Raw genomic sequence first — 22,580 nt, 5'->3', positions numbered from 1 at the left:
GATATTTTGCACAGTTTTCTGTTGTTGGTTTTTTTTGACGATTTTTCCATTCCTTTACTTTTAATCTGTTTCTCTTTTTTTCTGAAGAGCATCTCTATCGGTATCATCTTTATCAGAATCTTTTCTTGGTGTTTTAGGTCGCAGTGATGTTTTTTCTGCTTTCTTCTGCAAAACAGTTATAATTCTTCAGATGACACGTTAATTTCTTAAGACCTTCATTGTTACAAGCCCAATGCAAACAAGTAATATGAATAACAGGCCATATCTGAACAATATTTGTGGAAAGAAAGGATCAAAATTGGCTAAAAGTTCCTTATCTTGATATCCTTTGTCCATTTTTAACATAAAAATAGTGGATGAATTATAATCATTGAATTCTTACATTGTAGAATCCCGTAGAGTCCGTAACCTCATTTACAGTTCAACAAAACATACTTAAAACCTAAAAACTGTACATAGTACAAACATTTGCTATGTCAATTATTCTGTATAAAATGATATGTGTAGTATATAGTTTCTTCAGGTATCTGCCCCATAATAGGCTTTAACCATATAAGCACCATACAAATAAAGTGCTAATGTCACTAGGTCATCTCTGTTAATACCTAGTTCAACTAAATGTCTTCATATTTTATATTTGGCATCAATATTTCAAAAAACTAAGCATAATATCTTATGTAATTCGTGAGTACATTTGATGAATACAGGTTAACAGGTTGGGGCTGAATTTGGGTTACGGTTATGTAACAAGCAGTGCCTTCACACATGTATACATACGTTGGTCTTTACTTGGACGTAAAACTTTACTTTTTTCCATTTCTTCAATTAAACATTTTGACACAAAAGGAGTCATATATTTACAAGGTATGTACTTACTTGTGAACTGCCACATTTCTTGGAAAGGCAATGCTTTGGATGATGCAATATTGCATCATAACATAGTTGCATTAGAAACAGTATACAAGTAATTTCCAACAGTAAAAAAGATGATGCAATGTTGCAAAATAAAAAGTTAGATTGTTTCAGCACATAGATAAAGAAAGAAAAGCTGAAACAAACAGATGAAATCTATCTTCATTTTGAGACAATAAATGTAGAGTCCGTAACCTTTATTGTGTAAAAAGCAGCAACTTCGAATTAAAAGAGGCAAGACGTTTTTCAAATTTTGAACATATACATGAAGAGGTATACTAGTTTGGAAGACCACATTTTTTATTGTGAATTCCCTTTAAGATACAATGCCATGGTTACGGACACTACAAATTTTTCACCTTGCACAATTCCGCTATTAAATGATAAAATTACAGAGATGCGATTCATAAATGCCAAAATGTTTTGATATTTCAAACACTAATATATAATGAGTCTTATAAGCCAAAACCCACTTCTGAATTTGTTAATTTGCAGGGTTTTCCATGCATATAACAAGACATACCCACAGTGATTTGCAGAACTTGACAGAAGCACCTCCTTATGTTATTTAGTCATAACTTTATTAATATTTTGTTTATTTTCACAATTCAGCTACCAAAATTAAATTTAGATAATGTTTTACAAATGTAAAAGCGTGTTTAAATCAACAATGCATTGATATATTGACTTGAAATTCGGAGGACATCAAAAGTAGTCATAGCTACAAATGTTGAATGTAGAATACACATTATTAAACAAACCAGTTTTCTTCCATCTCTATTTAACATCACAAAATAAAGATTTGGCCAAATACCGTGTTTTAGCCGTTTACATGCGATGGCACACACTGTGAATTTGAAATGAAAAAAAAATCTAGATTCTTTGAAATCTTGAAATGCCAAGTAAATACAATGATGATTTTCAATTTAATTTCAATTATGAATTTCAAATATGTGTAGGAAGTGTATGATAATATTGTAATTGTTCATATTTTAGACATAATTAAATAATAGTCTGTTTATCCTCTTTAGTTGTTTCCTCGACTTCCAGTACAATTTATGTTTATACAATTTCAGCAACCTGTTACAGTTACCCCTGCCAGAACGGAGCTGTCTGTTCTATCGTAAACAACCAACATGTTTGTAATTGCTTCGCAGGAAACGAAGGCACATATTGCCGAACAGGTAGGATTCTAAAACAGGTTTATCAGTTTCACTGTTTCAAAATTAAGGATCAGTTGTGTACAGTACGATTTTACTTATTCAACATATACGTATTTTTTCTGTTCTGTTTTTCATTAGTCTTCTACAGATCTCACTGGAGTTTGAAATTCATATGTCTGTTCAAACGAACAGAAAGCAACGGACAAACGGATAACGCCAAAACAACATTTTCCGCTTAAAAATGATATTTCAAAGAACTACACATGTATAAATTTCCTATCAAAAACAAAAGATGACAAATTTCATAGAAAAATGTTAGAAATATATTCTGTTTGTGTCCTTTTAACTTTTAGTACAAATGTCGCATTGTAAATTGTTAAAAATATATGAACTAAAAACGGTCGGTTCGTAATTAGTTTTTTTACGCACTGTCCGTTCATTGCAATGGTTACGGGTTAGTTATTTGCTGTAGACATCTTATTCTTTTCATGCATTTCAAATAAAGTGGTATGGAAATAGATCTGATTAGTATATATAACTGAGTTTTACTTATGAAAATGAAAATGTGCCGAACTGCTTTACAATAAGATTTGAAATTATAGCTTAAACCTGATAGATTACGTTTTAGTTATCCTTGCTTTTGAAATTAAAATATATTAAATTTAGTACTTTAAGCTATAATAAAATCGTGATTATCATGGAGAACATTTTCTGTTTTAAGTTTAAGTGATTGTATTGCTTAAGTTAGATATAATATTTTAGGTTTACATCTTGGTTACGGTGCAGCGGAAGGGGACTCGAGCATGTATGGTACCGATGATGCTTGTAGTCCTGTACTCCGAGTTAGCTACGACCTACCTTTCATGCAACGAAGATTTACGAAAATTTATGTAAGAATAATGAAAATCTTACATTTCGTTTATACAGAATATGTCAGATTAATCCGTATTTTGAATAAATTGAATTAATAACGTGATATATGATATATTAGCATAGTGCTTGATTCCTGGATGTAGTTTTATCTGACTTGCGGTAAATGATAAGTCCTCGGGTATGAGGACATACTAATTTGTATATAATGATATATTAATTTGGCTTGATTACAAAAATCACGTGACCCTAGCTTAACTCACTGTTTGTAGGTTGCTGGAGCAGTGCTATTTTCGACCAATCATTTCGCTCTTAATAAAGCTTCTAGAAAATACTTCGTTACAGATGATAAAATAGCTTGAAATTCCAAAAATAAGCCGGTTTTGAAAATAAGCCAGTCTTGAAAGTAAGCAACCACTACAAGAAAAAAGTGCTCATAAGTTCGCCGGACTCAACAATAAGCCGATCTCGATAATACGCCATCAAAATCCTTACGAAAATTTAAAATTTCCGTACATAATTGAAATTCTATGTGTAAAGTCAGATTGACACTCGTTTGTGAGATCGAATGTAACGATCCTGTATTTTAAAACAGTGAGAAGCGTAATCGATAGTTTTCAATGTAACATTTTCTGCACAATGTTGTTTTTTATAAAGCTACACTTTTTTTCTGATTCAGGTGTGTACTAATGGACTCCTTTGCTTCAACAGACCTTTCTACGGATATTCGATTCCAAAAAAGCAGGGCTTTAATTATGATTTTTTGAACATCTATTGCCTGGCTCCATACTTCGCAGATTTGTACCTTACGCTTACTGGCCGAGTGTGGTATCAAGCATATAACACTTTAACGGACGATAGTTCGGAATCGACTGATGTTTCCATTAAAGTGCATAATCTTGTAAATGAACTCTACGATGAAGAATTTAATCCAGTTTATGTTTTAAAGGCCACTTGGTATGAAGCACGATATATTGGAGGAAGACCATCAGAGGTATTTACATTGTAAATAAAGCTAAAACACAAGCGTGGATCAAATAACCTGATAGGCTATATTTTTTGTTTCTTATTACCCTAAATATAAACAAATTGATTGTAGTGGAGAAGAAACTAACAGCAATCTTAAGTATGGGAGGAGTGGTTGCAAGTAGAAGAAAGCCACACAAACATTATTGAAATGAATTCCGAACTTCCGTAATAAATTTTGACAAAAAAGCTTACCTGTTAACCTACTGTTTAGGGCACATGTAACTAGCACAACATCATGTCTTTTTGCCCATTGATATTGTATCATTATACCAGAAAAATATATATAACACATTCAAATGTGCTGAACTTACAGGGGCAGCCACTCAGACTTCTACCAGTACAGATACATAGCAATCTGACGAGAGGGACAGAGCAAGAGAAAATCCCCGAGAGAGAGAGAGAGAGAGAGAGAGAGAGACCTGCATGTCCGGCTGATTAAACCCTTGTTTTTTTTGCAAACAGACCATCCGGTTGTTTAACGTAAGCGGAGTTAGCACTGGCACAGGCATAGAACCTGTACTGGCCTCTTAGTAGGGTCGGCGACACTCGAGAACATCTCTGAACATTCTGGACTGGGTTCTTACCCGCAAAACTTGGCAAATACTTTCACGCATTTTTACGGCATTGTTAAACAGGAATTTCTAGGCCGCCATTCATTTTTTTTAAATGTATGAATTATATAAAGCTGCCAACATATTAATTTGTTTTTAAACAGACTGCTACGTTCCAAGTAATTTATGCAACAGACGGGCAGAGGTCATATGCCTTTTATAACTACGCAGAAATGAACTTCCAATCTGGCTTACAGTTTATTGGAATCATTAGCAATGGGAATTTAGAAGGACTGGATTATAGTTCGGATGGGTCATACCTGCTACGCCCGGATAAAAATCTCATATTTGGAGGTAATATAGACCAAGTCGTGTTTGAATATAATCAAAGTGAAAAACTTGTTTTTTATTATAAACAAAGAAAATACTTATTCTGAAGATCTAACTTTTTCTTGATCTCATTATGTACAGTGTCGGCTGCTTTTAACTTCCGTGAATCTTATGTAATGTGACATATCCTTCTTTACAGGACCATAGAAAGGTTCTACCTAATTATACCGTGTTAGAATCACTCAGCAACTGTTCCATGAAAGCTTCACTTCTCTAAAGCAACATGACTGTTTTTATGCCCACAAAGGTGGGCAAATTAAAATAGCACTGTCCGTCCGTCCGTGCGTACGTCCGTCCGTGCGTCCGGTATTCTTGTCCGGACTGTAACTCTTCCATCCATAAAGGGATTTTGAAATAACTTGGCATAAATTTTCACCATAATGAGACAAAGTGTCATGCGCCTAGCTCCAAGGTCAAGGTCACACTTACAAGTCAAAGGTTAACAGGGTATGTTTCGTGTCCGGTCCATAACTCTGCTATTCATTAAGGCATTTTGAAATTACTTGGCATAAATGTTCACCATAATGAGATAACGTGTCATGAGCAAGACCTAGACCCCTAGCTCCAAGGTCAAGGTCACACTTAGAGGTCAAATGTTAACATGGTCTGTTTCTTGTCCGGTCCATAACTCTGCCATTGATGAAGGGATTTTGAAATTACTTGGCATAAATATTCCCTATAATGAGGTGAGGTGTCATGTGCAAGACCCAGACCCCAAGCTCCAAGGTTCACACTTAGAAGTCAAAGCTGTTTCTTGTCTGGTCCATAACTCTGCCATTTATCAACTGATTTGAAAATAATTTGACACAAATGTTAACCATATTGAGAAGATGTGTCACACTAATGACCGAGGCCTCTTAGGTCAAGGTCACAAAATATGTGATTTTTTGCGAATACAACTGTGGCATTCTTGTGCCTACTTCGGGGGCATTTTTCACAAGTAGTGACAGCTCTTGTTTCCGCTATTGTAGTGTAGGGTGACTATCTCCCCAATCTATTGCATCATGACAGCTTCACTTATTAACAGTAGCACGGCAGATTCACTTCTCCACTGAACTGAAACTATTAGTTACACGGCTTGTTGGTAATTTAATTATGTGCACAGACGGATTCGTCAACATTCTTCATCCATATTCTGATTACCTGTTCTGGCTCTCAACCAATGATATGCGATATCGAGCTAATCCGTATCAAGCGACAGAGAAGTCGCAGCTTAATATCATTTTTTGAGACAGAACATCATCCCGTATCCGGTCACAAACAAGCCTATAGCAATTTTGTCTTGTCGACATCCATTTACGTCCTAATGCCTGTATTTGGATATTACTAATGCAGCAAAGCAAAATCTGTATGTGGGCCACTTCTTTGTACTTCAGTTTATGCTGATTTCTACGTAACTGGACAACCGAACGGAAGGTGGTCAGAACATTGTACCGGCTAAATACTAGTGAACTAGAGTATAATAGTGAAATTTTATAAACTAGTAAAGCTGCTTACAATGCAGACTGTGTTTATGGCATCATGTTTCGTTTAATGTTGATTATCACAAGCCATAAAATGCACAATGAACATGACAATTACAAAACACAAAGGTTTCATTTATATAAAGTATGAACTGGTTCTATGTAGAAATACTGACAACTTTGTGTTCCATCCTTTTGAAAGTCATTAGATTTTACGATGTCAGAAAAGTCTTAAAACTTCCACTTTACTCCCATTATCTGTTGGATCCTTCGTTTTTTATGTATATTGAATGATTCTACAAAAATTATCAAATAATGAAAATGTTTCATCCTTTCCCTAACGGTGAGTTCCCGAACACGAATTTAACATAATCTTTGCATATAGTCCCTTACAGATAATTAATTTTCTTCTACTTTCGCTTGTTATGGCTATTTTCACTTAAGTAAAGGAGAAAAACGGTAGTAAAACATTTAATTTTCTCTCGTAAAGAAATCTGCAACTATAGCTATTTTGTTTTAATCAAATGTCGTATCGGGAAATTACTAATCCGATATGGAATATATCTGGGCAGCAGGTGACGTCTCTTGACCAATAGTGATGTAAGAAACTTTACGAAGGAGATGTCTCTAAAGTATCATGTCATATTGCCTTTACTTTACCATGACAGTTCCTCTTCTTTACTATAACGTGGCATTTTGCGTTCTCTATAACACTAAGGCTTCCTCCTCTACCAAGTTCTCTCCTTTAAACAATAGTTGGTTTTACTTTAGCTTATGATGCGTTCTATCTGATTACGGAGGCATTATTTATAATAAGAATATAAATGAATATTGGCATGAATGCTCTTGCCTTTATCAGAGACCACTTGATATATCTGTCCAGTTACTCCTTGTTCTGGCCATTAAAGTATTGTGTCATATTGCCTTTACTGTACCGCAACAGCTCCTCTTCTTTACTGTAACGTGGCATTTTGCGTTCCCTATAGGACTAAGGCTTCCTTATCTGCCAAGTTCTCTCCTTTAAACAATATTTTGTTTTTACTTTAGCTTATGACGCGTTCTATCTGATTTCGGAGGCATTATTTATAATAAAAATATAAATGAAATATTGGCATGAATGCTCTTGCCTCTATCAACGACCACTTCGTATAGTTGTCTAGTTATTTTATTGTTCTGGCCATTTTTCCAGAATTTCCGTTATGTCTATACCTGGCGTTGTGCAAGCTTTGACTGTGAATGTTCGATTCAGTGATAGCTTATATATATATTCATCTCTTCTATTTTTTAGCTTATAAAGGGGCTGCAAGTTACAAACTGACGACAGAAGAAACAGCACTGGTACCGAACTATGGTGTGCAGTGCCTTGCTTGGCGCAAAACAGAGAAGCAGAATATAGGCAGATATATAGAAGCAGCGAACAAAATGCCGCTATGTCCTTGTGTATCATTCTTTCTGTTTTTTGACAGACAGTTTGGTTTTCCAACATTCGAAGCATCTAGGTTTACAGTACCACTGTTACCTGGGAGGGCCTTTGCCCCGCACGGAAAGGTAAGTTTAACATTATAATCAGCTTTGACATTAAAGCTTCTATATAGGGCCGAAACAGTTAAGGTTTACATATTACCAGTTTCTAAGGGTGGGTTTCTTTTTCTCTTGTTTAAATAACAATATGATAAATGTTTTTTTCGTGTTTAAATGTCTTTCCAGTGTGAATTGTAATATAATAAACGTCTCTTTTGTTTGAATTGTAATATAATAAACGACTTTGTGGTTAGAATAATAACATAAAGAATGTCTCTTCAAATAAACGTCTGTATCTGTCTTTTGTATTGTAATATGGCAAATATCTCTTCTACTTCCATTTGTAATATAATGAACGTCTCTTCCTATTGAACAGTAATATCATAAACGTCTCTTCTGTTTAGATTGAAATGTAATGAATGAATTTTCTGTTTGAATTGTTTCCTTTGTTTTGATTGCAATATGATAAACATCACTTCTGTTTTCAATTAAGAAATAATTTAGGCCTAGGCCTATATAGCAAAAACTGTTTTAACACTATTTATTCACAATGGGAGGTTACCGTTAATTGCACAAGGGTGCAGCCCTGTACGACGTATTACCACCCGATTGTATAAATAGTGTTAAAATACTATTTTGCTATAAATGATTTCGATTCTAATATGCCCTAATCTATAAAGCAGATGGAAGCGCTCTTTCTTTGATTCAACAAAAACTATGTCGTCATTGCACGTTATCGTGACGTCATTCTAGCGTAAGAGTGTTTTAACGAATGTAATGTAATGAACATCTCTTCTTTAATTGTGAAATAATAAACGTCTCCTCTCTTTGAACTGAAATATGATTAACGTGCCTTCTGTTTAAATTGATATACACTAATAAACGACTTTTTTCCCGTTTAAATTGTAGCATGTGAAACGTTTTTTCTTCTTTTTTTTTTCTTTTATTTATTTATTTTTTTTTAATTTACCAAAGTGAAACTAATGTCCTGAATGAAAATGCAACGTTTATCTTTTTCAAAGATATTTCTTGTTTCATTTAGCATCTTGCAATAAGATTGGCTCATCGGCCTTCCAAAATTTGGATTCTATTACAGACATGTGCTTATAGCAGATGGACTGGTGGCTTTATATGGTTCGGTAGACGGGCAGGTTCTTTCCATTCTTTCAACGAATACATTTATCCAAATGCGCATGCTCTGTTTGACGAGAAATACAGGAGAATTTGCTGCGATTACTCCAATAATTGTAACTTTTACTACGAAGTTAGACCTCGCACACAAGGATGCTACTTTCGATCTCTTTTCCGTTTCGGTACGTTTTCATCAGTTCATTTAAAATCAAAAATAAAGTAAATGTTTCACAATGCTGATTACTAAATGTAACAATAACAAAATTACAAAACAAATAAAAAACAACACAAATAATAAATGATGTTTGGAATTAACCCCTTTGTTTTGTACTGTGTTAGCTGTAAACATCTAATCAAGCAGACTTAACCCATAAAGAATAATGAACGAAGGGCAACATGTTAGCACTAAAATACTTGTGAGGAAAAAACAAATAGTCAGTTTTTTTCCTCTGCACCATCTATTATTATTCAGGGATACGTAGATGCATTCACGCCATGGTATAATGGAAAGGGCCAACTAGATTCTTCCCCCATTTGACGTCTCTTATATGTAAATACATATATACTAGGGGGCGGGAAAAAAAACAACTTGTCATTTCAACTCATTGTCTTTTGATGATAATCAGAACGTTAAACTGCACGTGTTTATTACAGGTGGTGGTTTCGGAGACCCTCATATATCTACACTCGATGGTGTGACGTACACGTTCAATGGTTACGGGGAGTATATACTGCTCCGTATAACATCAGCAGATTTTGAAATACAAAGTAGGACAGAAAGGGCCAAGAAATCTGACGGTTCAGATTCGGAGGCGACAATATTTACTGCGTTTGTTATACAGTCGTCAGACGTCTGGCTTCAAGTAGAGCTGAATAACGAAAAAACAGGAATAAATTTATTTGTGGGTACTAACAAGACGGACTGGGCAGATTACACGGGAGAGTTTCAAAGCAAGGGAGATAACTTTACTTACGTTACTGATGCACTGAGTTTGAGCCGGGATAATAACACGCTGGTGACAAGTTTTTCCGGGACAGGTACCTCCAATATATTCTATAATGTAAAATTTCACAAGTATTTAATTCCTCTGCACCTCATTATATATTATATCTAGTACAAACATACTTTTTATTGTACTATCAATACTTACAGTAATGTAAATATGGAATGAAAATTGAATCGTCTTCGACAGCTTCCGTAAGACGTGTTTCTGCATCACGTTCAACAAGTACACGGTGGTTAACTTACACGGACCTTTTGGATTAAAACAGCGTCCCCGACTACTTATGATCAAGCGATAAACTCTTCGATCTTTATCAAGCCGAACGATGGACAATGTGTGAAAAAGAAAAATGAAAAAAAAAATATCAACATAAACGAAGTTGCTAAATTCAAATCTAGGGAATAATGGAAAACATTAGCAGTTTATATACCATTTTAGTTACAGAATTAACGTGTGGTTGTATGAAAAGCAAGAAAGTCCTCAAGAGTGTCGATATTTGCCGCCATTACAACAATACTATGATAATTTTCAAGGTTTTAGCTACCTTGTGCTGTTTGAAATAAATATACCAATGTTGTATGATTTTGCTACTGTAACTGTGGTAAGCTCCCTGTCTAAAATAATTGTTTTTTGTCGTCACATAAGTTTTTTTAACGAAGAGGACTACTAATTAATGTAAGTTTTAACTGAATTTTAGGACACATGACATATTTTGATCAAATATCGACGGATTATGTACGTTTTGATTTTATTTGCTTCAGAATAAAATGAAAATCCGCATTGAATTAATAATGACACATAAACACACTAGATATCTATAATTTGCATTTTCTTAACAACATTGTATGTGCTGAATTAAAATCAAAATATGGAAACTATGCGTGATGTAAGGAGAATAGTTTCTGTCAAAGTCTCCGTAAAATACACCGAAATTATTGTGGTGGTGTATGACATAGGTTTTCCTCGACAAAATTGATAATGCAATTATTTCATGATTAAATAATATCATATTTTCAAGTATAGACATGCCATGTGATTTCAGCAAAACCAAAAACGCAGTGAAAGACATCTGTAAGAAAATATACACTAGCTTATAAAATCTATAATATCCTATGGACAAATAAAAGGTAAGAGTAGATTTCCAGGAAGCACGGGCATCCCAAACGGATTAAGAATGAATTGAACGCAACCAGTCAAAAACGTTATAACAGACCCGGTTTGATAAAGTCTGTTCATGAGAGGTAATCAAATGTGTAACATCCCCTCACGTTCCCCTAGCACCTGTTTAAGCTGAATTCTAATAAAGGAATAGCTATAGCGAAGTGTAGCCAGAAACTCAAAGCTTGATTGCCTGTGGTAGTTTTTTACCCTTGTGTGCGATGTAAATTCATACATTTGACGGCTTGGTAGAAAAGTATTCCTCGTTGTAAGTGCGAGTAAAACCAACTAAAAGACCTTTTAGAAGACTTACTAGTGGCTTCATCCATATAAAGCCAGTTAAAATATTTTGATATTCATTGAATATGGTATGGTAGTCACCACTAACGGCATACACTAAATCTTGCAGATCAAAATTCATTCGGACAGACCTGATGGACAAGACTGATTTATTTGTAATTTGCATATATTATATCTAAAAGTAGTTGTTAGTACTTCAATATAATACCGTCAGTTCAGTTGTGACTTTTATCAGTTTCATGTCTCTTCTCATAAAAAAATCACTACATCTGATCTGCCAAGACCGGAATCATGAGAAGTCATGTTACACGGTCATAAAAATTCCTTCTCCACAAAATTTAGTATTCCTTGTTTCGTGGTAAACGTGAGCTAATTAAACTGTTTTAATGTATTTTTCTTATTTTCAATACATTCGTTCCATGATATCTATCACAAAGTGTGCCGTTTTCGTAAATAGCAAACTTTGGTACAGGCTGGACATCTCTTTGATATATTTTACCGGTACAATGCGAATTTATTTTTCAATGTGCACAAAACGTCTCTATGTTTCTAGTACTCGACACCAATACCTGTATAAAATCAAAGAAAGTCGTTTAAAGATACAGAATGCGCTCATGTTGTTTGCAGATACAGATTGCGCTCATGTTGTTTACAGATACATCATGCATTCATGTTGTTTACAAGTACATACTGCAAACATGGTGTTTACTTAAGAAATAATATATCTCATCGGTGATTTGTCGCTGAATAAATCACTGTTTGGAGTTCAGATGCGAAGGAATTATATCACGAGGGCGTAGCCCGAGTGATATAATGCTACGCATCTGAACGACAAACAGTGATTTATTCAAGAGCAAATCACTAAATGAGATATATTATTTCGATTCTAACACGTTATCAAGGACTTTAAAGTACACCGTGTCGGCATGTATTAGATATTTGCCCGTTTTCAGTCGGGTTCTTTTCCAGCGCGCCGTTACGCCGCTTGACGCTATGACGTAATAGTTGTGACGTCAGAACAGTGAATTGTTGTCTAATAAATCACTGGCTCCAGCCTTCTTTGTTTAATAGGAAAATGAATCGGATCGTGTTAGAATGATATATAACGCACTTGTTTACAAAATGTGCTATGTTGTTTACATATACTAAATGCGCTCATGCTGTTTACATAATACTGAATGCGCATAATGTTGTTTACATATACTAAATGTGCTCATGTTGTATACGGATACAGAACGTACTCGTATTATTTACTGATACAGAAAATTATCAGTTTGTTTACTGATACGGACTGTTCCTATGCTGTTTAAAAGTACAAAATTAACTCATGTACTTTACAGATACAGCCTTTGCTCATGTTGTTTTCAAAATGTGCTCATATTGTTAACAGAAATATATGTTTCCCATGTTATGTAGAGCAAAACAAAAAAAAAACGTTCATGTTGTTTGCAGATACAGTATGTTGTCAACGTTTATTTGAATCGTGTTTCAGGTGTGGCTTTCAACGTCACTTACAATGTCGGACTGTTGCAGATGAGCACCGGATTGTTGAACACTTACAACAACAAGACTTCTGGGTTGTTGGGTAACTTTAATGGTGACGTCACTGATGATTACTTCCCGCGGGCAGCGTCGTCTGCCTTACCCAGTAATTCAACAGAAAGGATGATTTTCAAAGATTTCGGGCAAACTTGTAAGGACAAAGCTTTTGTGTATTGTAAACTTTTTTGACACATACAAAAATGACTTGTAAACCTTTTTGACACATACAAAAATGACATGTAAAACACTATCATTTTACAATCTTAAAAAACAAGTCCAGTCTAATTCTTGGAAAAAAGTCCATTGCTTCAACTTATCAGCAGATCAGCAATACATTTTTTCAGGGTATCTGATGTTCAATGCTTTTTTAATTTTTCGCATAATTGTTTTTATCAAATAAGCCCTATTTTATTACACTGCAGTACAGTAAAGCCCGAATGTATATGATCTTACTTTACTTAGACATCTATGTTGTTTACATATATCGAGTGCGCTCATGTTGAATACAGATACAGAATGTGCTCATGTTGTTTATTGATACAATATGTGTTCATGTTGTTTACTGTAACGACTTGTGCTTTTGTCTACTTTTTCTATTTTAGGGATAACATCTGCGAATGAAAGCAATTTCAAATACGACAACGGAAAATCCCACGCTGACTACAATTTTCCTGATTTTGTGCCAAAGTTTTTAGATGAAGCGAACCAAACAATTGTTGACGAGGCGAAGTCTGTCTGTGGGGAGGGAAACAATCAGTGCATATTTGATATGGTGTTTACCGGAAATAAGGAGCTGGCACAGACGACAACTTTAACTGAGGCCGAGGCTGCTGAAATTTCAGCCGAGGCGTGTACGTATTTACTAGGTTCAAACATTGCACGTATTCTACTATACTGTTGCAGAACTTTAAATAACAAACAATTTTGTCACGTTCTGCTTAGCTTGTTATTGTTGTAGTTGTTTCCTGGTTGGTACCTGTATTGTAAACAACAATGTTAAACTATCACTGAATGTGATGAATGTATCCTAGCACGCAATGACACGGTACATTGCAATTTTACACACACAAGGTTACAAAATTATGTGAAGTCTATCTATATAGTATAATAACACTAGATGCCAACGGGCAACATGTCGAGACCACCCTTTGAACCCTAACTGTGACCTTGACCTTTGAGATAGGAACCTTGGTTTTGCACATGCCACTCGGTCTGAATGAGTTAATAAACATTTTTGCAAAATATAAATAACAAAATATAAATAACAAGATTCCTCAATGCATGCCAAATTTATGGGCAAGACAACATCTCAAAAGAACCTTACATGCACCATGCACAAGTAAGGTTGGTACTTATCACTTGTATGAAGTTTCATTAAATTTTGTGCATGTTTCGGGAGATTAAGAGCGCACATGCCAGATTGCATATCCAGACTCTATGTATATAGCACAGTAACAAAAGAAAGTCCCATAACTCTGCAGAATATTTATCTAAAAGAACGTTACAGGCACCATGCACAATTAGGGTTAGTAGCTCTACTGATCATTTGTATGAAGATTCATTAAATTGTGTATTTCTAACAAGAAACATAGTTCCGTACCTCTGCAATTTATGTGAAGATTCATTAAATCATGAGATTAGGCGCGCACATAATTGCATAAAGAAAACTCTTTCTTGCACACCGAACTGGCGTTTCCGGTGATTTTATCCATACCGGCAAAACCCATCTGGCACCTCTCATGCCAATTGACTCTCGTGCTGTTAATGACAACTAGTGGTTCATGCATTGATAATATATTGTTTATGTAAAAATACGAAAAAAGCAGGTACCTTGATAGTTTCTCTCCGTTCCTTACAGTATATTCCTCGATTAACATAACGTTACGCTACAAACGATAAAACTTAAGTGGAACTTTGTTATTGTGCGTAACGCAAAACATCATGATGTCACTTCTGCTTACGGGCGTTAACTTTCTGCGCTCTACTATAAGAAAGAGTGCTATAAAGAAAATATTTCTACCTGTTATTTGTAAAATACGGTATGCAAAAAAAAAATCTCAAGCCTCATTACCGCCCAGTGCGCAGGTGCTCTCGGGACGGATATTTCTACCCGATTCGTAAACACACGACATATATTATTATTCATGTGTATAGTACAATAACGAGAAACAAGTCCCGTTACTGTTCAGATTGCTTACTGAAAGAACCTAACATGCATCTTTTACAACTAGGATTACTACTGATTTCTTGTGTTAAATTCATTAGATTGTGTCCAAGTATTAAAGAGATTCGGTGCACACAAGATTGTATATGAAGACTCTATGTATATACATGTAGTTTAGTAACAAGAAACAAAGTCCCGTATCTCTGCAATTATTTGTTCTGTTTCGTATGGTGTTTACAACAATTTCTGTGGTGTGATATGTATGACGTTTTTTCAGTAAATATAGTTTGTTACTTAGTATGAGCTATTATTTTATCTAAAATCTTCCTTGTAGCTAATGAAGTTCCGGAATTAAGTGTGAGCAGTGGAACAACATTACAAGAAGGCGAGAACTACATTTATGTGACGGTAAACGAATCAGCAACCTTCACTGTCAATGGTACCGACGATGGCACATTAACGTACGAGTTTGTGAATAATTCCGCAGGGGCTGATCTTGGAACTCAAAACAATGATGGAACAGTCGATGTCAGTTTTGTAGTAACTAGCACTGATCCGGTTTACCTTAGGTAAATACAGACGTAGGTTAAAAAAACGAGCAGGTAAATAAATGCTTTATTAAGGAATAAAAAAACTACTTAAGAAATAAACAGATAATAAAAAAAACTAAGTGATTTTGAACGTTACAAAACTTACGTATAATAGGTGTTTTCAGTTTTATTTCGATTAACTAACACGTGATGCACGTTTCACGGCAATTGCTGGCATTGAAACTATGAGAATATTATCCAATTTACCATAGCTTCCTCAGTGAAACGGTCGCCTAACATATATTTTACAGCAATTTCATTTAGTCAACTTTTGAAATAAGTTGATTGCTTGATGTGTCTGCAGCTTATTTTCTATTTCATTTCAGTATGACTGCCAAAGATGACAAGGGAGTTAACTCTCCTCCAGTTGATATAGTTATTGTCCTGTGTACTAACTGTAGCTCACACGGTGTATGTAACAACAGTGTTATTAGAGATGATGAGAGGTCTACAGACAACTTTAAGTATGCCATGTGTGAGTGTGAGCCGTACTGGGAAGGTATGTTACGATAAACAAACATGTTAGGCATTGATTAATAATTATCTTATGTCTGCTTTTGGTTTGTTTTTCTAGGTGTGTGATGGCTTTAAGATCATTGCAAAACATACGTCAGTTTCGAAACGTGCTTACATTTACAGCAACCAGTAAGATATATATAGAATTCATTCGAATGGAAACAAGTTTGCAAATATCCAACGTGACGTTGCTTTAAAAATATTTGGAATTGCACATACCGGTTGATAAAGCTTGTCAAAAGGTGTATCAACAATGCATTTTAGGTGCGGATTGCGAGTTTGATTTTAACGGATGTGATGCGAGCCCCTGTTCAGTTGGCCGGAACTGTACAGACAGGCAGGCATATGAACACAAGGCCAACCCTAGCCTTAAACCTTACACTTGCACGCCCTGTCCTACCGGATACAAGGATGCCGATGGCAAATGTGAAGGTAATTTAATTATGTCTGGAAATTATTTTATTTAAAACACCTAAACATTTGGAGATACTGTATTTAGATAAAACATTTATTGAAATTAAGGTAGCAATTAAAAAATGAGCATTTTTAGAAACTGTTGATTGGATAATGATCACATTGAAGCTTAAAAATCCATATATTGAAACTGAAATTCCAGTTTAACGGTAAACTTGTTTGCACGGAAATAGATGAAGTCATATTTAAGTTCATTTGACTAGAAACTAATCAAATAACTTTTGACTTTCTTCGAATTTAATATGAATTTCTATTACAGATGACAACGAGTGTAATGTCACATCAGTTTGTTCCCAAATTTGTATAAATACAGTTGGAAGCTTCTCTTGTCAGTGTAACACTGGGTACAGGCTGGCGCAAGATGGCGCTACATGCGACGGTATGGAATTATGTACTAGTGGATTTTGAACGTAGTTTCTGTTCACGAACGCTGACTTTCGGCCTTCTCTATTAGAAAATAGTATTGTGAAGAAGTGAATTTTCATGCATTTATTTTTTTTATATTCTCGTTTTAGAAAAAAATGGGACGTTATGTGATGGCGCGTGCGCCTGTCAACCCGTCTTGCAGCCCGTCCGTCTGTCATAATTGTTGTTCGGAGCATAATTTTATAACCTTTAAATGTATTGAAATTAAACTTGGTTTAAATGTAGATGACAGTAAGACAATGTGCAGAACGCTTGAACCGGCTCTCTACATTAGATTTCAAGGTCAAAAATTGAGCTAAAAGGTAAAAAGAAATCCAAAATATTTTGTGTCTGGAGCATAACTAAAAAACCGTGCAAGGTATTGATTTCAAACTTGGCGTGTAAATAGGTAGCGATAAGTTGATGTGCAGAACACATAAACCGGGCCTGTAGGTCAAAGGTCAAGGTCATAAATTGAGTTCAAAGGTTCAATCTCTCCGTCATATTTAATGTCCGGAGCATAAGTTATTAACCATTCATGGTATTGACTTCAAACTTGGGATGTATGTAGGTGGTGATGGGACGATGTACAAAGCGCTTCAATAAGGGTTGCAGGGCAAAGTTCAGGGTCACAGCAAGATCAAATTTGCCCATTATAGCTCGTGTTTGGAGCATAACTTAAAAACTGTAAAGGTATTTACGAGAAACTTGGAATATAGGTAGGTGGTGATGAGACGATGTGAAGACGCCAAAAACATTACACGTCCCCACCGCCAGTTTTCATTTAGTTTTTTGCCCTTAAGTTTCCTGTCACCGCACAAACTCACCCTGTTTCCCTCTCCCCACACCTCCCACAAAAGAAAATATTTGATTTTTGTTATGTTTTTCAATTGTTCTTCCTACCTCCTCTAATATAACTCTTCGGGAGTATATTGTCCCGCTCGTCTAAACTATTGTTTGATTATTTTTTAAAATAAGGTATACAAAAAAAATCTGCCACTGAAGGTAGTTGCAGATGTAAAATACCGACTCTCGGGGTAACTGTTTTACAGTAGCTCGACAGAGCCTTGTTACCGCATAAACAGTAACTCTCTGGTCGGATATTTCCGTCCGCACTTGCAACTAATGAAAGATTCTTATAATCGTAAATAGAATGTAATCGAAATGAAGCATTGAGTCCTAATTTTCTTAGTTTATCAAGTAAAACGAAGTCTGAAAACGTTTCTGATATATTAATATTGAGAAAAGAAACATATGTAAACAAACAACCTGTAAATTTCTTACTGAAGCTGTAGACAAGTTTTACTTTTTTTATTAAATATTAGATATCAACGAGTGTGAGGAGTCGACCAGTGGCTGTATCCATGTGTGCACAAATACTGCCGGAAGTTATAACTGTTCCTGTTATGACGGGTTCATATATAACACCACAAGCAAATCGTGTGACAAAGGTAAATCTTGTTTTACACAGACGTAAGAACAGCTTAGATGAGTAATCTGAGATCCTGATATTTTTCTAAATGATATGAGGTGGCTACTACACTTTTGTATTATTACGTATTAGTAAATCATATTATGGGTAAACTGTAGTCGCCTAACTGTAAGTTATCTTTCACCTCCAACATTCATTACTTGCATTTGTGTTACCTTTAAAAAAAGTAAATGTCAACAGGTGCCATCCTAATTAAATTATGTTACTTTTTTCTTGAAGATCAAACGGGTCCCGTTGGTTGTGATGCGCTGGACTGTAACAGTACTGCTGGTTGTACCCTCAAAGAGACCAACTTACCGGTGTGTTTCTGTGACAGTGGTTACCAGATTCAGGTCAACAATACTTGTACAGGTACGCGGATGTTACAGATAATTGTAAAATAAGTTCGCCTTTATTTGGATTTGATTGAAAAACGTGTAACAACATAGCATCTTTCACCAAGTGACACGAAATATAGATGTGAAATTTATATATATCTCACTATGTACAAAAAAAACTTTCTTATATGTCATATAGTTTAATTCAGTTTTTCGTAATTTATCCTACATGGCTCAGTTAATATGGCTGTGTAATAACCAGGTAAAATGAAAAATGCATAAAAACATACGTTTACTGAAAACAACCAAATATCCTCTATATATTGCAGTGAAAACCGATAATGATTTGATTGAAATAATAATACTTTTTATACATATTTCATGGTCTAAACATTTATATGTACTGATATCAGACATCAAAATTTATTCTTGAATTGTTTCCAGATATAGACGAGTGTACGAGTGCAGTTTGTTCACAGACTTGCAGTAACACGGTGGGCAGTTATTCCTGTGGATGCTTTACTGGATACTCACTGCTCGATGACAGAGTGTCTTGTGAACGTATGTCTTTTTGTACTATCTGTTCAGAGTTGTTGGAGAATATTTAAATAAAGTTTTCATGTAAAAATTAATAATGCATATCTCAGCAAGTACATGTCATGACAAAGAAATTTGCAAGCGAATTAACCTGTACTTATATTAATACATTTTTCTTCCGTCGTGAACCAAAACTCATTTGATTGAAAATATAAATTAGGCCTATTATAGAACTCGATAATATATTTGAACGGAATAAGTTCATTTTCATATCTTCCCTGAATCCTCACAGCAATAATAAAATATGACACAGTGTATGTTCACTGCTTAAGCTCAGCTTTCGCTAATTCATGCAATCAGGATTTATAATGTAACAGGTTTGAAAGGTTCGGACAGACCAAGTGTTGCTTTACAGATTGTGTTACTTTTATATCGTATTTAAAAGCGTATATACTATATTGCAAAGAAGTAATTGTGATTATGTATACTTTAATGCAAAAATACTGAATTTTAAATACTATACGGTTATTTACAGTGTCGAATACAGTACTGAATTCTGTTATACTGGTACGCATCAGTGATAACCCATATTTGGACCAGTTTGGACAAGACGAATGCCAAGTCCAATTATTACGGATTCAATAGCGTTTAGTGTTGCACTCAACATTCATTGTGATAAATTGTTTCTCTGTATTTCATTTGCCAGAAATACCTATCTTGTTAAAACTCGTGTATAATTTTTAGTAAGAAATCAAGATAGTTTATGGCCATAACAAATATGGCAGCAAAATGATAAACAGTGACATTATGAGTCTCGCTATGAAACACCTTTTTGTAGATACAAAAGCTGAATTATTTTACTCTACACTTTGTTTTTCCCTGTCTGGTATGTAGGTTTCTTAAAAAAGATTGGGATGCTGAACATAAATCCAACTTGGAATGCCATAATTTCCACTGACCTTTTGGCCGGTCAGATACTTTTAAAGTAAAAGGTCACCGAAACAACAAAGTAGCAAAATAACGGCAGTTGCTGAAATAGTAAACGTCTTATCACAACGTGCACTTTCCATAAGCAAACTTTGCGGAAGATGATATGTTTTCACATAACGGCGTGACATTTTAATCAAAAGCATTTAATGTTCTTTTACTAACAGTTTTACAATTGTTTAATAGCATGTCCGTTTCCAAAATATGGTGAAAATTGTGACCTGACCTGTCAATGTGGGCGTGGCTCTTTGCGCTGTGACCCGGTACGTGGTTGTGTCTGTAAAGCGGGTTGGACAGGAACACATTGTGACACTGACGTCAATGAATGCCTGGTTCCCAATACGTGCAAAGACGTGAACAAAGTCTGCACAAACACAATTGGTTCCCATATATGTTCGTGTCGTTCAGGATACAGTTTGTCAAACAACAGCTGTGTTGGTAAGAGAATTGAAATTTGTTAATGATTGCCGATGTATATTACATTGCCAACTTACCTCGAATAGATTTTATCAACCGTAGAGACATATTTTCATGATACAAGAGATTCGAATAATGTTTTTAAATTTCATTTAAAGGGATGCTATTTGAAAAAAAAAAACACACACACACAAGAGTTAATAAGAGCGTTTTAAAAGCTGATCAGTATTGAATTCAGTTTAGAATATTTAGCAATCAACGTTAGACGAGAGAAACAATGGTTTGATATGAACTGTATTCATAATTTTATTGACATATTGCAAAATTACCATGTTTACAGACATTGATGAGTGCAATGATCCCGCCCTCAATACGTGCGAACAGGTGTGCACGAACACTGTGGGCGGATTCTCGTGCAGCTGTAATTCAGGCTACAATATAGATTCGAATGACACAACTAAATGTACAGGTAATAGTGTTCTTACCAACACTACCAACACTTTATTTAAAGGAAATTCTACGTTCACGAAGTTAATACATTATCTGGAGATTCTGTAAACTGAGGTAAATTTCTGAAAACCTTTACACCTAATGATATTCTTTCAGTAAAATGATACCATCTCTCGAAAGACAATGATTATATCTTACATAGAATTTCTATCAGTATGTTGTATGTTTTATATATTTTTTATTTTACATGTACTAACGTAGGATAGTTCCATAAAATAAAATCATGCGGATGCGCAAAGAAAATTATACATCGTTCTTTAAGTGAGATAATACTAAAAAAAAACAATAAATACTCTGCAGATTATGACGAATGTTCGGCTGGAGTGTCGGGATGTGAACATATCTGTACTAATAAACCAGGAAGATACAATTGTGAATGCTATTTCGGATTTCTTCTCAACTCGGACAGAAAAACTTGCACTAAAGGTAGGTAAACAATTTAGAATGCTATTTAAAATATTGAAATATTTTGACCCACTTGAGTCGTTTCAGGTATTATTGCCGTTATGTCAATTTCAGATTATCTTTCCCTACATCACACAAATATGCACATGCACACATGATTACCACCATCGTAGAGGAACTGACATTGAAAAACATGGGATATATATCTTATTTCAGTACAACTGAAAACCAAAGTCAGGTGTCACAATCCGGAAACAATATCCAGATACGGGTATTAATTTGTAGTTTTGTGGTCATGTTTTGTTTGGTTTAAAAACATTTCAGCGCAATTATACATTGTTCGTCATGTAGCGACTTTCTAGCTTTTGATGGCATGGGAAGACACCAGGTGCCCATTCAGGCATTATTTCATCACAAGCGGTCACCTGGGTAGAACCATCGGCCTATCGCAAGTCATGTTTCTAATAGAGTTCTACGCCCAAGCGAGTTTTAAAATGCACAGTGTTGAAGAATGTATATGACCAATATATTATTATGCATATTATTCTCGTTTGTTTTAGTGTCAGATCCATGTACGCTGTTCCCGGAGGTCAAATGTTCAGATATATGTCTGGTTGTCAACGAAAAACCACAGTGTTCGTGTAATACAGGGTTCATTTTAGGAACAGATCAACAGACTTGTATCGGTATATCAAAATGATTTAGATTATTGTTGGAGGATATTAGTGCTTT

General features: G+C 35.0%; 1 protein-coding gene across 1 annotated transcript in view; it reads left to right on the top strand.

Moving 5' to 3' along the window:
• The window catches only part of LOC123561094 (uncharacterized), an 88,712-nt gene that overhangs the window by 30,649 nt on the left and 35,483 nt on the right, over window positions 1–22,580 (top strand). The window contains exons 17-36 of the mRNA XM_053516999.1: window positions 1,989–2,096; window positions 2,838–2,965; window positions 3,625–3,939; window positions 4,690–4,879; window positions 7,667–7,926; window positions 8,996–9,212; window positions 9,685–10,068; window positions 12,985–13,185; window positions 13,637–13,885; window positions 15,533–15,767; window positions 16,115–16,287; window positions 16,569–16,736; window positions 17,038–17,157; window positions 18,509–18,634; window positions 18,895–19,026; window positions 19,437–19,553; window positions 20,703–20,954; window positions 21,274–21,402; window positions 21,744–21,869; window positions 22,409–22,534. Coding sequence (XP_053372974.1) covers window positions 1,989–2,096; window positions 2,838–2,965; window positions 3,625–3,939; window positions 4,690–4,879; window positions 7,667–7,926; window positions 8,996–9,212; window positions 9,685–10,068; window positions 12,985–13,185; window positions 13,637–13,885; window positions 15,533–15,767; window positions 16,115–16,287; window positions 16,569–16,736; window positions 17,038–17,157; window positions 18,509–18,634; window positions 18,895–19,026; window positions 19,437–19,553; window positions 20,703–20,954; window positions 21,274–21,402; window positions 21,744–21,869; window positions 22,409–22,534 — 3,756 coding nt within the window. The remainder of the gene's footprint in view (window positions 1–1,988; window positions 2,097–2,837; window positions 2,966–3,624; window positions 3,940–4,689; window positions 4,880–7,666; window positions 7,927–8,995; window positions 9,213–9,684; window positions 10,069–12,984; window positions 13,186–13,636; window positions 13,886–15,532; window positions 15,768–16,114; window positions 16,288–16,568; window positions 16,737–17,037; window positions 17,158–18,508; window positions 18,635–18,894; window positions 19,027–19,436; window positions 19,554–20,702; window positions 20,955–21,273; window positions 21,403–21,743; window positions 21,870–22,408; window positions 22,535–22,580) is intronic.

The sequence above is a fragment of the Mercenaria mercenaria genome, chromosome 10, assembly GCF_021730395.1.
Source record: "Mercenaria mercenaria strain notata chromosome 10, MADL_Memer_1, whole genome shotgun sequence".
In the NCBI taxonomy this organism is placed as follows: Eukaryota; Metazoa; Mollusca; class Bivalvia; order Venerida; family Veneridae; genus Mercenaria; species Mercenaria mercenaria.
This window is presented reverse-complemented; position numbering and strand designations above follow the sequence as displayed.